At 54.3% G+C, this 14795-nt stretch overlaps 1 protein-coding gene across 1 annotated transcript in view; it reads right to left on the reverse strand.

Moving 5' to 3' along the window:
- LOC119958276 (voltage-gated potassium channel subunit beta-3-like) overlaps positions 1-14795 on the reverse strand; it is an 89297-nt gene that overhangs the window by 54944 nt on the left and 19558 nt on the right. The window contains exons 5-9 of the mRNA XM_038786707.1: positions 13281-13319; positions 12737-12822; positions 9911-10031; positions 4089-4183; positions 2034-2154 (exon numbers count right to left, since the gene is read on the reverse strand). Of these exons, the coding sequence (XP_038642635.1) occupies positions 2034-2154; positions 4089-4183; positions 9911-10031; positions 12737-12822; positions 13281-13319 (462 nt within the window). The remainder of the gene's footprint in view (positions 1-2033; positions 2155-4088; positions 4184-9910; positions 10032-12736; positions 12823-13280; positions 13320-14795) is intronic.

A 14795-nucleotide genomic window follows, 5' to 3' on the forward strand; every position in this document is an offset into this window, starting at 1 on the left:
GGCCATTCGGCCCATCGAGTCTGCACCAGCTCTTGGAAAGAGCACCCTACCCAAGCCCACACCTCCACCCTATCCCCATAACCCAGTAACCCCACCCAACACTAAGGGTAATTTTGGTCACTAAGGGCAATTTATCATGGCCAATCCACCTAACCTGCACATTGGTGGGCAGCAGGGTAGCATGGTGGTTAGCATAAATGCTTCACAGCTCCAGGGTCCCAGGTTCGATTCCCGGCTGGGTCACTGTCTGTGTGGAGTCTGCACGTCCTCTCCGTGTGTGCGTGGGTTTCCTCTGGGTGCTCCGGTTTCCTCCCACAGTCCAAAGATGTGCGGGTTAGGTGGATTGGCCATGCTAAATTGCCCGTAGTGTCCTAATAAAAGTAAGGTTAAGGGGAGGGGGGTTGTTGGGTTACGGGTATAGGGTGGATACGTGGGTTTGAGTAGGGTGATCATGGCTCGGCACAACATTGAGGGCCGAAGGGCCTGTTCTGTGCTGTACTGTTCTATGTTCTATCTTTGGACTGTGGGAGGAAACCGGAGTACCCGGAGAAAACCCACGCACACACGGGGAGGACGTGCAGACTCCGCACAGACAGTGACCCAGCCGGAATCGAACCTGGGACCCTGGAGATGTGAAGCGTTTGCGCTACCCACAATGCTACCGTGCTGCCCACAAATAGTAAGAAGCACCCGCCATGGAGGTTGGATGTGGTGCTGTCGGCGGACGAAGCGGTGTGCGAGAGGCTGAGGGAGTATATGCTGAATTACCTGCGGGTGAATGATACGGGGGAGGTCCCAGCAGCGGTGCTCTGGGAAGCGCTGAAGGCAGTGGGGAGAGGAGAGCTGATCTCGATCCGGGCTCACTGGGACAGGACGGACAGGGCAGAGACAGACCGACTGGCGAGAGAGATCCTACCGGCGGCTAGGAGTTATGCGGAGACTCCAGATGCAGGGCTATTGAGGGAACGCCGGACGCCGGAGGCTGCAGGCGGAATTTGGTTTGTTCTACAGGGAGGGCAGTGGAACAGCTCAGAATGGCGAGCGAGGGGGGGGGGGGGGGGGGGGGGGGGGTGATCTACGAGTGCGGTGAGAAGGCCAGCAGGATGCTTGCACAGCAGCTCAGACGGAGGGAGGCAGCGAGAGAAATAGGGAAAGTTATCGACGGGGATGGCAACTTGGTTGGGGACTCGGCAGGGATGGCAACCTCCTGGGGGGGGGGGGGGGGGGGGGGGGGGGCCGGAGGGGATGAGGAGAAGGCAGGAGAATGGGGAAGAGAAACATATCAGCCATGATTGAATGGCGGAGCAGACTCGATGGGCCGAGTGGCCTAATTCTGCTCCTATCTGATGGTCTTATGCGATACTCATATTTCCATAAAGGAATAAAATAAAAAATCTGTCCCACTGTTATTACAAACCCAGGCGAGCCCCCAAACAGAGGCTAAGGTACGGGACAGAAACCCCGATATTTTAAAGACACTCAGTGATTTGGCCTCCACAGCCTTCTGCGGCAAAGAGTTCCACAGATTCACCACCCTCTGGCTGAAGAAATTCCTCCCCATCTCTGTTTTAAAGGATCGTCCCTTCAGTCTGAGATGGTGTCCTCTGCTTCTAGTTTCTCCTACAAGTGGAAACATCCTCTCCACGTCCACTCTATCCAGGCCTCGCAGTATCCGGTAAGTTTCAATGAGACCCCCCCCTCATCCTTCTAAACTCCAACGAGTACAGACCCAGAATCCTCGACCGTTCCTCGTACGACAAGTTCTTCATTCCAAGGATCATTCTTGTGAACCTCCTCTGGACCCTTTCCAAGGCCAACACGTCCTTCCTTAGATACGGGGCCCAAAACTGCTCACAATGCTCCAAGGGGTGGGTCTGGAGTCAACATGGAGGCCAGACCGGGTAAGGACAGCAGATTTCCCCCCTCCCTAAACGACATTAGTGACCCAGATGGGTTTTTCCAACCATTCGTGTTTAATTTCAGATTTTATAGGGTTGAATTTCGCCATCGGCGATGGTGGGATTCAAACTCACCAATGGCCAGCTGAGCGAGGCTGCACGACAGCCCGTCAGCGATTGGCTGGAGAGCCTTGGTCTGGACTTGCTGCAACTGGCCTTCCTCGCTGAGTACCCTCGTCTTCAGCCACTCGTAGCCCTGCAGGTCAAGACACGATCAATCAGACTCGCACAGGGGGCAGACGGTCACAGGTCAGAGGGAGGAGGTGAAAGGTCAAAGGGGGAGGGCTCGCTTCCAACCAGTGCAGAGGGAGCTTTACTCTGTATCTAACCCCTTGCTGTACCTGTCCTGGGAGTGTTTGATGGGGACAGTGTAGAGGGAGCTTTACTCTGTATCTAACCCCGTGCTCTATCTGTCCTGGGAGTGTTTGATGGGGACAGTGTAGAGGGAGCTTTACTCTGTATCTAACCCCGTGCTGTACCTGTCCTGGGAGTGTTTGATGGAGACAGTGTAGAGGGAGCTTTACTCTGTATCTAACCCCGTGCTGTACCTGTCCTGGGAGTGTTTGATGGGGACAGTGTAGAGGGAGCTTTACTCTGTATCTGACCCCGTGCTGTACCTGTCCTGGGAGTGTTTGATGGGGACAGTGTAGAGGGAGCTTTACTCTGTATCTAACCCCGTGCTGTACCTGTCCTGGGAGTGTTTGATGGGGACAGTGCAGAGGGAGCTTTACTCTGTATCTGACGCCGTGCTGTTCCTGTCCTGGGAATGTTTGATGGGGACAGTGTAGAGGGAGCTTTACTCTGTATCTAACCCCGTGCTGTACCTGTCCTGGGAGTGTTTGATGGGGACAGTGTAGAGGGAGCTTTACTCTGTATCTAACCCCGTGCTGTACCTGTCCTGGGAGTGTTTGATGGGGACAGTGTAGAGGGAGCTTTACTCTGTATCTAACCCCGTGCAGTACCTGTCCTGGGAGTGTTTGATGGGGACAGTGGAGAGGGAGCTTTACTCTGTATCTAACCCTGTGCAGTACCTGTCCTGGGAGTGTTTGATGAGGACAATGTAGAGGGAGCTTTACTCTGTATCTAACCCCGTGCTGTACCTGTCCTGGGAGAGTTTGATGAGGACAGTGTAGAGGGAGCTTTACTCTGTATCTAACCCCGTGCTGTACCTGTCCTGGGAGTGTTTGATGGGGACAGTGTAGAGGGAGCTTTACTCTGTATCTAACCCCGTGCTGTACCTGTCCTGGGAGTGTTTGATGGGGACAGTGGAGCGGGAGCTTTACTCTGTATCTAACCCCGTGCTGTACCTGTCCTGGGAGTGTTTGATGGGGACAGTGTAGAGGGAGCTTTACTCTGTATCTAACCCCGTGCTGTACCTGTCCTGGGAGTGTTTGATGGGGCAGCATAGAGGGAGCTTTACTCTGTATCTAACCCCGTGCTGTACCTGTCCTGGGGGTGTTTGATGGGGACAGTGTATAGGGAGCTTTACTCTGTATCTAACCCCGTGCTGTTCCTGTCCTGGGAGTGTTTGATGGGGACAGTGCAGAGGGAGCTTTACTCTGTATCTAACCCCGTGCTGTACCTGTCCTGGGAGTATTTGATGGGGACAGTGTAGAGGGAGCTTTACTCTGTGTCTAACCCCGTGCTGTAGCTGTCCTGGGAGTGTTTGATGGGGACAGTGTAGAGGGAGCTTTACTCTGTATCTAACCCCATGCTGTACCTGTCCTGGGAGTGTTTGATGGGGACAGTGTAGAGGGAACTTTACTCTGTATCTAACCCAGTGCTGTACCTGTCCTGGGAGTGTTTGATGGGGACAGTGTAGAGGGAGCTTTACTCTGTATCTAACCCCGTGCTGTACCTGTCCTGGGAGTGTTTGATGGGGACAGTGTAGAGGGAGCTTTACTCTGTATCTAACCCCGTACTGTACCTGTCCTGGGAGTGTTTGATGGGGACAGTGTAGAGGGAGCTTTACTCTGTATCTAACCCCGTGCTGTACCTGTCCTGGGAGTGTTTGATGGGGACAGTGTAGAGGGAGCTTTACTCTGTATCTAACCCCGTGCTGTACCTGTCCTGGGAGTGTTTGCGGATATGAGAAGTTTTGCGGTAACGTTTTCTGTAGTTTCACCTTACCGACAATGAAGCCCTGGAATGTTCCGGAATGCAGTCTTCATATTTTCCAGTGATTAAGCCACATGCCAATGGTGACCAGGTCATAATTCCTAGTCCTGAAGGGTCAGATTACACTACGTTAGAACTGACCCCAGAGAGAAGTATTGACAGAGCGAGATGGATGGGCAGAGTGGCAGACAGGCATAACGAGAGAGAAAGTGTTCACAGTGTGTTCACGGAGTGCTCACAGTGTGTTCACGGAGTGCTCACAGTGTGTTCACGGTGTGCTCACGGTGTGTTCACAGTGTGTTCACGGTGTGCTCACGGTGTGTTCACAGTGTGTTCACGGAGTGCTCACAGTGCGTTCACGTGTGTTCACGGTGTGTTCACAGTGTGTTCACGGTGTGTTCACGGTGTGTTCACGTTGTGTTCGCGGTGTGTTCACGGTGTGTTCAAGGTGTGTTCACGGTGTGCTCACAGTGTGTTCACGTTGTGTTCACGGTGTGCTCACGGTGTGTTCATGGTGTGTTCACGGTGTGTTCATGGTGTGTTCACGGTGTGTTCACGGTGTGTTCACGGTGTGTTCACGGTGTGTTCATGGTGTGTTCACGGTGTGTTCACGGTGTGTGCACGGTGTGTTCACGGTGTGTTCACGGTGTGTTCACGGTGTGTTCACGGTGTGTCCACGGTGTGCTCACGGTGTGTTCACCGTGTGTTCACGGTGTGTTCACGGTGTGTTCACCGTGTGTTCACTGTGTGTTCACGGTGTGTTCACAGTGTGTTCACGGTGTGCTCACGGTGTGTTCACGGTGTGTTCACGGTGTGTTCACAGTGTGTTCACGGAGTGCTCACAGTGCGTTCACGTGTGTTCACGGTGTGTTCACGGTGTGTTCACGGTGTGTTCACGGTGTGTTCACGGTGTGCTCACGGTGTGTTCACCGTGTGTTCACGGTGTGTTCACGGTGTGTTCACCGTGTGTTCACGGTGTGTTCACGGTGTGTTCATGGTGTGTTCATGGTGTGTTCACGGTGTGTTCACGGTGTGCTCACGGTGTGCTCACGGTGTGTTCATGGTGTGTTCACGGTGTGTTCACGGAGTGTTCATGGTGTGTTCACGGTGTGTAAACGGTGTGTTCAAGGTGTGTTCATGGTGTGTTCACGGAGTGTTCATGGTGTGCTCACGGTGTGTTCATGGTGTGCTCACGGTATGTTCATGGTGTGTAAACGGTGTGTTCACAGTGTGCTCACGGTGTGTTCACGATGTGTTCATGGTGTGTTCATGGTGTGTTCACGGTGTGTCCACAGTGTGCTCACGGTGTGTTCACGGTGTGTTCACGGTGTGCTCATGGTGTGCTCACGGTGTGTTCATGGTGTGTCCCTAGTGTGCTCACGGTGTGTTCACGGTGTGCTCACGGTGTGTTCATGGTGTGCTCACGGTATGTTCATGGTGTGTAAAAGGTGTGTTCATGGTGTGTTCACGGTGTGTTCATGGTGTGTTCACGGTGTGTTCACGGTGTGTTCATGGTGTGTTCATGGTGTGCTCACGGTGTGTTCACGGTGTGTTCATGTTGTGTTCACGGTGTGCTCACGGTGTGTTCACGGTGTGTTCACGGTGTGTTCGCTGTGTGCTCACGGAGTGTTCACGGTGTGTTCACGGTGTGCTCACGGTGTGCTCACGGTGTGTTCATGGTGTGTTCACGGTGTGTTCACGGAGTGTTCATGGTGTGTTCACGGTGTGTAAACGGTGTGTTCAAGGTGTGTTCATGGTGTGTTCACGGAGTGTTCATGGTGTGCTCACGGTGTGTTCATGGTGTGCTCACGGTATGTTCATGGTGTGTAAACGGTGTGTTCATGGTGTGTTCACGGTGTGTTCATGGTGTGTTCACGGTGTGTTCACGGTGTGTTCATGGTGTGTTCATGGTGTGCTCACGGTGTGTTCACGGTGTGTTCATGGTGTGTTCACGGTGTGCTCACGGTGTGTTCACGGTGTGTTCACGGTGTGTTCGCTAAGTGCTCACGGAGTGTTCACGGTGTGTTCACGGTGTGTTCACGATGTGTTCATGGTGTGTTCATGGTGTGTTCACGGTGTGTCCACAGTGTGCTCACGGTGTGTTCACGGTGTGTTCACGGTGTGCTCATGGTGTGCTCACGGTGTGTTCATGGTGTGTCCCTAGTGTGCTCACGGTGTGTTCACGGTGTGTTCACAGTGTGTTCACGGTGAGCTCACGGTGTGTTCACGGTGTGTTCACGGTGTGTTCACGATGTGTTCACGGTGTGTTCACGGTGTGTTCACGATGTGTTCACGGTGTGTTCACGGTGTGTTCACGGTGTGCTCACGGTGTGTTCACGGTGTGCTCACGGTGTGTTCATGGTGTGTTCACAGAATGTTCACAGTGTGTTCACGGTGAGCTCACGGTGTGTTCACGGTGTGTTCACGGAATGTTCACGGTGTGTTCACGGTGTGTTCATGGTGTGTTCACGGAATGTTCACGATGTGTTCACGGTGTGTTCACGGTGTGTTCACGGTGTGTTCACGGAATGTTCACGGTGTGTTCACGGTGTGTTCACGGTGTGTTCACGGAATGTTCACGGTGTGTTCACGGTGTGGTCACGGTGTGTTCACGGTGTGCTCACGGAGTGTTCACGGAGTGTTCACTGTGTGGTCACGGTGTGTTCACGGTGTGTTCACGGAGTGTTCACGGTGTGTTCACGGTGTGTTCACGGAGTGTTCACGGTGTGATCACGGTGTGTTCACGGTGTGTTCACGGTGTGTTCACGGAGTGTTCACGGTGTGTTCACGGTGTGTTCACAGTGTGTTCACGGTGTGTTCACGGTGTGTTCACAGTGTGTTCACGGTGTGTTCACGGTTAGCTGACGGTCAGTTCACGGTGTGTTCACGGTGTGTTCACGGTGTGTTCACGTTGTGTTCACGGTGTGTTCACGGTGTGCTCACGGTGTGTTCACGGTGTGTTCACGGTGCGTTCACGGTGTGTTCACGGTTAGCTCACGGTCAGTTCACGGTGTGTTCACGGTGTGTTCACGGTGTGTTCACGGTGTGTTCACGGTGTGTCCACGGTGTGCTCACGGTGTGTTCACCGTGTGTTCACGGTGTGTTCACGGTGTGTTCAACGTGTGTTCACGGTGTGTTCACGGTGTGTTCATGGTGTGTTCATGGTGTGTTCACGGTGTGTTCACGGTGTGCTCACGGTGTGCTCACGGTGTGTTCATGGTGTGTTCACGGTGTGTTCACGGAGTGTTCATGGTGTGTTCACGGTGTGTAAACGGTGTGTTCAAGGTGTGTTCATGGTGTGTTCACGGAGTGTTCATGGTGTGCTCACGGTGTGTTCATGGTGTGCTCACGGTATGTTCATGGTGTGTAAACGGTGTGTTCATGGTGTGTTCACGGTGTGTTCATGGTGTGTTCATGGTGTGTTCACGGTGTGTTCATGGTGTGTTCATGGTGTGCTCACGGTGTGTTCACGGTGTGTTCATGGTGTGTTCACGGTGTGCTCACGGTGTGTTCACGGTGTGTTCACGGTGTGTTCACGGAGTGTTCACGGTGTGTTCACGGTGTGTTCACAGTGTGTTCACGGTGTGTTCACGGTGTGTTCACAGTGTGTTCACGGTGTGTTCACGGTTAGCTCACGGTCAGTTCACGGTGTGTTCACGGTGTGTTCATGGTGTGTTCACGTTGTGTTCACGGTGTGTTCACGGTGTGCTCACGGTGTGTTCACGGTGTGTTCACGGTGCGTTCACGGTGTGTTCACGGTTAGCTCACGGTCAGTTCACGGTGTGTTCACGGTGTGTTCACGGTGTGTTCACGGTGTGTTCACGGTGTGTCCACGGTGTGCTCACGGTGTGTTCACCGTGTGTTCACGGTGTGTTCACCGTGTGTTCACCGTGTGTTCACGGTGTGTTCACGGTGTGTTCACGGTGTGCTCACGGTGTGCTCACGGTGTGTTCATGGTGTGTTCACGGTGTGTTCACGGAGTGTTCATGGTGTGTTCACGGTGTGTAAACGGTGTGTTCAAGGTGTGTTCATGGTGTGTTCACGGAGTGTTCATGGTGTGCTCACGGTGTGTTGATGGTGTGCTCACGGTATGTTCATGGTGTGTAAACGGTGTGTTCATGGTGTGTTCACGGTGTGTTCATGGTGTGTTCACGGTGTGTTCACGGTGTGTTCATGGTGTGTTCATGGTGTGCTCACGGTGTGTTCACGGTGTGTTCACGGTGTGTTCACGGTGTGCTCACGGTGTGTTCACGGTGTGTTCACGGTGTGTTCGCTGTGTGCTCACGGAGTGTTCACGGTGTGTTCACGGTGTGTTCACGATGTGTTCATGGTGTGTTCATGGTGTGTTCACGGTGTGTCCACAGTGTGCTCACGGTGTGTTCACGGTGTGTTCACGGTGTGCTCATGGTGTGTTCACGGTGTGTCCCTAGTGTGTTCACGGTGTGTTCACGGTGTGTTCACGGTGTGTTCACGGTGTGTTCACGGTGTGTTCACGGTGAGCTCACGGTGTGTTCACGGTGTGTTCACGGTGTGTTCACGATGTGTTCACGGTGTGTTCACGGTGTGTTCACGGTGTGTTCACGATGTGTTCACGGTGTGTTCACGGTGTGTTCACGGTGTGTTCACGGAGTGTTCACAGTGTGTTCACGGTGTGTTCACGGTGTGTTCACGGTGTGTTCACGGTGTGCTCACGGTGTGTTCACAGTGTGTTCACAGTGTGTTCACGGTGTGTTCACGGTGTGTTCACGGTGTGCTCACGGTGTGTTCACGGTGTGTTCACAGTGTGTTCACTGTGTGTTCACGGTGTGTTCACGGTGTGCTCACGGAGTGTTCACGGAGTGTTCTGCGTGTGTTCACGGTGTGCTCACGGTGTGTTCACGGTGTGTTCACGGTGTGTTCACGGAGTGTTCATGGTGTGATCACGGTGTGTTCACGGAGTGTTCACGGTGTGTTCACGGTGTGTTCACGGTGTGTTCACGGTTAGCTCACGGTCAGTTCACGGTGTGTTCACGGTGTGTTCACGGTGTGTCCACGTTGTGTTCACGGTGTGTTCACGGTGTGCTCACGGTGTGTTCACGGTGTGTTCACGGTGCGTTCACGGTGTGTTCACGGTTAGCTCACGGTCAGTTCACGGTGTGTTCACGGTGTGTTCACGGTGTGTTCACGTTGTGTTCACGGTGTGTTCACGGTGTGCTCACGGAGTGTTCACGGTGTGTTCACGGTGTGTTCACGGTGAGCCACGGTGTGTTCACGGTGTGTTCACGGTGTGTTCACGGAGTGCTTGCAGTGTGTTCACGGCGTGTTCACGGTGTGTTCACTGTGTTCACGGTGTGTTGACCGTCAGTTCACGGTGTATTGTGGTATCACCAGGGTCTGCGGGCTGGGGGGACTGTACCATTCCCGTTGAGATTCTCCAGTTCCCTGACAGAGCGTTCCCTCCCAAGATGGCCGCCGGATGTCACGCTGGGGAGTCACACGGCCGACTGACGGGAAACCCCTGTCAGGGATCAGTGCCGAGCGGATCGGCTGCGTCGCCTTGCTAGACTATATCAGCAGAGAGCTGCGTCCGGCTGGGGTAGAGAAGGAGAAGGCGTGGAGAGGCCGGTGTACACGGTGCCTTTGTGCCTGACCTCGGAAGCTCGGCCTACTGCAATTTGGATGCAACCCTGGCCTGTCTGAGAAGCCGTACCGGCAATGCAATCTGACTGTGGCTATTTGGAGGACCGTGCGAGCTATTGATCTGCGTGTGCTTCTCCCCCCCCCCCCCCCCACCCCGCCAACCCCCCGCGACATCGCGAAGTGAGTACAGTGAGGTAGCCGCTAGGAACACCGACCGATCTTGTGGTAGAGCTCGGGAAGCTGGGCCTCCACCTTGTCCCGCTGGAAGAAGTGATATTCAGCCTGTTCGCACGACGGAGGTATGAGGTTGAACTGTCGGGCCATGGAATAGGCCTCCTGGTGGCAAAGAGAGACGGGGTGGTGGTCACTGACAAAATCGACTCGAGTCCCGACTGTGACAATACCGTGCCAACAGAAGGTCTAATACAGGTGGGAGAGACACAGTAAATGGCAGAACCCTCAAGAGTATTGACAGGCAGAGGGATCTGGGCGTACAGGTCCACAGGTCACTGAAAGGGGCAACACAGGTGGAGAAGGTAGTCAAGAAGGCATACGGCATGCTTGCCTTCATTGGCCAGGGCATTGAGTATAAGAATCGGCAAGTCATGTAGCAGCTGTATAGAACCTTAGTTAGGCCACACTTGGAGTATAGTGTTCAATTCTGGTCGCCACACTACCAGAAGGATGTGGAGGCTTTAGAGAGGGTGCAGAAGAGATTTACCAGGATGTTGCCCGGTATGGAGGGCATTAGCTATGAGGAGCGGTTGAATAAACTCGGTCTGTTCTCACTGGAACGATGGATGTGGAGATGCCGGCGTTGGACTGGGGTGAGCACAGTAAGAAGTCTGACAACACCAGGTTAAAGTCCAACAGGTTTGTTTCAAACACGAGCTTTCGGAGCACTGCTCCTTCCTCAGGTGAATGGAGAGGTATGTTCCAGAAACATTTATATAGACAAAGTCAGAGATGCCAGACAATGCTTGGAATGCGAGCATTTGCAGGTAATCAAATCATTGCAGATCCAGGGAGAGGGATAATCACAGGTTTAAGAGGTGTGAATTGTCTCAAGCCAGGACAGTTGGTAGGATTTCCCAAGCCCAGGCCAGATGGTGGGGGGTGAATGTAATGCGACATGAATCCCAGGTCCCGGTTGAGGCCGCACTTAGCTATAAGTTTCTGCTCAGCGATTCTGCGTTGTCGCGTGTCCTGAAGGCCGCCTTGGAGAACGCTTACCCGGAGATCAGAGGCTGAATGCCCTTGACTGCTGAAGTGTTCCCCGACTGGAAGGGAACATTCCTGCCTGGTGATTGTCGCACGATGCCCGTTCATCCGTTGTCGCAGTGTCTGCATGGTCTCGCCAATGTACCACGCTTCGGGACATCCTTTCCTGCAGCGTATGAGGTAGACAACGTTGGCCGAGTCGCACGAGTATGTGCCGCATACCTGGTGGGTCGTGTTACCACGTGTAATGGTGGTATCCATGTCGATGATCTGGCACGTCATTCACCTGAGGAAGGAGCAGCGCTCCGAAAGCTCGTGTTTGTAACAAACCTGTTGGACTTTAACCTGGTGTTGTCAGACTTCTTACTGGAACGACGGAGGTTGAGGGGCGACCTGATAGAGGTCTACAAAATTATGAGGGGCATAGACAGAGTGGATCGTCAGGGGCTTTTTCCCCAGGGTAGAGGGGCCAATTACTAGGGGGCATAGGTTTAAGGTGCGAGGGAAAAGGTTTAGAGGAGATGTACGAGGCAAGTGTTTTACACAGAGGGTAGTGGGTGCCTGGAACTCGCTGCCGGAGGAGGTGGTGGAAGCAGGGACGATAGTGACATTTAAGGGGCATCTTGACCATTACAGGAATAGGATGGGGAATAGAGGGATACGGACCGCGGAAGCGTAGAAGGTTTTAGTTTAGACGGGCAGCATGGTCAGCACGGACTTGGAGGGCCGAAGGGCCCGTTCCTGTGTTCCTGTACCTTTCTTTGCTCTTTCTCTCTCTCATTACTGCCCTGTACACCCCTACCTCACGATGGAGATGTGCGGGGGGCCAATGGCAGAGCGGCACTGGATCAGCCACCCAGGCTAATGTTCGAAGGGAAATGGGTTCGAATCCCACAGCAGCAACAGATTCAATTTTCAATGAATCGACAACTGCGGAATCAAAATCCAGGGCGCGATTCAACGGGGTCAAAAACGGAGACTGTCCTGGGTGTGCTGGTCACCCCGCGCCTCGGTTTCATGGCTGGAGTATCGAGGGCGACCCCGATCTGCTATGGCACTTGGCCGTTTATGTGGCCTTGGCCTCCAGACTCCCCCCCCCCCCCCCCCCACCCCCCCCCCCCCCCCCCCCCCCCGCACTGCACCAACTTACCTCTTATGGGGTCTTCGAGCCCCCCCCCCCCCCAACTCACCCCAGCTCTTACGGGCATTCCGAAGACGTGCCGGTTAGGTGGGGTAACGGGGGTCGGGCGGGCGGGAGGGGGGGGGGGGGGGGCTAGAGGGGGTAGGGTGCTCTTTTGGAGGTGCCGTCTCGATGGGCCGAATGGCCTCCATCTGCACTGTAGGGATTCTCTGGTTCTATAAGATATAGTTTGGAGTGGCAGCACGGTAGCATGGGGGTTAGCATAAATGCTTCACAGCTCCAGGGTCCCAGGTTCGATTCCCGGCTGGGTCACTGTCTGTGCGGAGTCTGCACGTCCTCCCCGTGTGTGCGTGGGTTTCCTCCGGGTGCTCCGGTTTCCTCCCACAGTCCAAAGATGTGTGGGTTAGGTGGATTGGCCATGCTAAATTGCCCGTAGTGTCCTAAAAAGTAAGGTTAAGGGGGGGTTTGTTGGGTTACGGGTATAGGGTGGATACGTGGGTCTGAGTAGGGTGATCATGGCTCGGCACAACATCGAGGGCCGAAGGGCCTGTTCTGTGCTGTACTGTTCTATGTTCTATGAGTGGGCTGAGTGGGTGGGGAGAGGGGGGGGAGAGGGGGGGAGGGGGGGTTATTCAATACTCCAGAGAGATTTTCCAGGTTTATTTATCGAATTACTCACCATGATCTCCACTGTGCTCCATCGCGACGTTCCCCAATACATGGCCTTCCCCTGGTTCACCAGGTACGTCATCGCTCGTACGATCTCTGTGAGAACGTGGAAGGAATGGCAGGGTGAGCTTGGGCAGGGGACTGAAACTGTCCTTCGCCCCCCCCCCCCCCCCCCCCCCCCCCCCCCCCCCCACTGACTACGGAGACTCTGCTTTGCCCCCTCCCGCTGGCGGGAGAATCTCGGGCACTGAGCTCTCGACCTCGTCAAGCTGTGGCCATGACTCCGCCAGGAGAGGCGACCATTCGTCTGTTACTAAACACTTGACCGTGTGATGGTTGGTGTGGACTGGGGAGGGAGGGAGGGGGAGGGGGGGCGAGGAAGAAATGGGCTGGCCCAAATTCCCTCCCCCATCTCCCCCACACATCTCATCTGTCCCTGCACCGCCCCCCCCCTCCGGCAAACCCCCCCCCCCCCCCACCCCTCCCACCCCTACCCCACCGCTCAACTTTCAAATGACCTACGAGCCCAAAACAAAACAGAACGGGTCACTCGCCTTCCACGAAGAATATCCTTGACCGGGGAGCGTAGTTGCCTGTGACACGGGGAAAAAAAAACGGTTTCAGTAAATCGTGAGCGATAGTTCAGGGGTCAGCACCTTCCGCGGGGTCCTCCTCTTCGCCGGCAGCGCACCCCATTGGCCGGCTGGGGGGGACGGGGGGGGGGGGGGGAACGGAGAATCCCTCCCCTTGTGCGAGGCATTGTGGCCAATGTTGGAGATTCCAGCAACCCTCCATCAAACCGTTATATAAATGGTTTAGATATGAATGTAGGAGAGTTGAAAGCTTGCAGATGATATGAAAATTGGTGGTGCGGCAAATTATGAGGATAGGCTTCGATGACAGGAGGATAATCGCCGGGGTGATCAGATGGGCTGATCAGCGGCAAATGCAGTTCAATCCGGAGAAGTGAGAGGTGATGGACTTGGGCAGGACAAACAAGGCGAGGGGAATACAGGATAAACGGCAGGACCCTGGGGAAGCACCGAGGATCAGAGGGATCTTGCTGTGCATGTACACCCGTCCCTTAAGGTCACAGAGCAGGCGGACACAGTGGTTAAGAAGGCCTGTGGTCTACTTGCCTTTATTAGCCGAGGCAGAGAGTTTGAGAGCGGGGAGGTTATAGAATTTACAGTGCAGAAGGAGGCCATTCGGACCATCCAGTCTGTACTGGCTCTTGGAAAGACCGCCCTACGCAAACCCACACCCCTACCCTCTCCCCATAACCCAGCAATCCCACCCAACACTAAGGGCAATTTCGTTCACTAAGGGGCAATTTAGCATGGCCAATCCACCTAACCCGCACATCTTTGGACTGTGGGAGGAAACCGGAGCACCCGGAGGAAACCCACGCACACACGGGGAGGACGTGCAGACTCCGCACAGACAGTGACCCAGCCGGGAATCGAACCTGGGACCCTGGAGCTGTGAAGCCATTGTGCTGACCACTGTGCTACCGTGCTTCCATAGGAACTGTATAAAACGTTGGTTAGGCCACAGCGAGAGTATTGCGGGCAGTTCTGGAATCCACATTATAGGAGGGATGTGATAGCCACTGGGAAGGGAGCAGAGGGGATTTACCAGGATGTTGCCTGGGCCGGAGAGTTTTAGCGATGAAGAGAGATCGGATAGACTGGGATTGTTTTCCCTGGAGCAGAGGAGGCTGAGGGGGGAATGTGATTGAGATGGAGGGGCACAGATAGAGTAGACGGGAAGAAACCTTTCCCCTTGGAGGTGGGTTCATAGAACATAGAACAGAGAACAGTACAACACAGAACAGGCCCTTCGGCCCTCGATGTTGTGCCGAGCTTTGTCCGAAACCAAGATCAAGCTATCCCACTCCCTGTCATTCTGGTGGGCTCCATGTGCCTATCCAATAACCGCTTGGAAGTTCCTAAAGTGTCTGACTCCACTATCACAGCAGGCAGTCCATTCCACACCCTAACCACTCTCTGAGTAAGGAACCTACCTCGGACATCCCTCCTATATCTCCCACCCTGAACCTTATAGTT

The sequence above is a fragment of the Scyliorhinus canicula genome, chromosome 29 (genome assembly GCF_902713615.1).
Source record: "Scyliorhinus canicula chromosome 29, sScyCan1.1, whole genome shotgun sequence".
In the NCBI taxonomy this organism is placed as follows: Eukaryota; Metazoa; Chordata; class Chondrichthyes; order Carcharhiniformes; family Scyliorhinidae; genus Scyliorhinus; species Scyliorhinus canicula.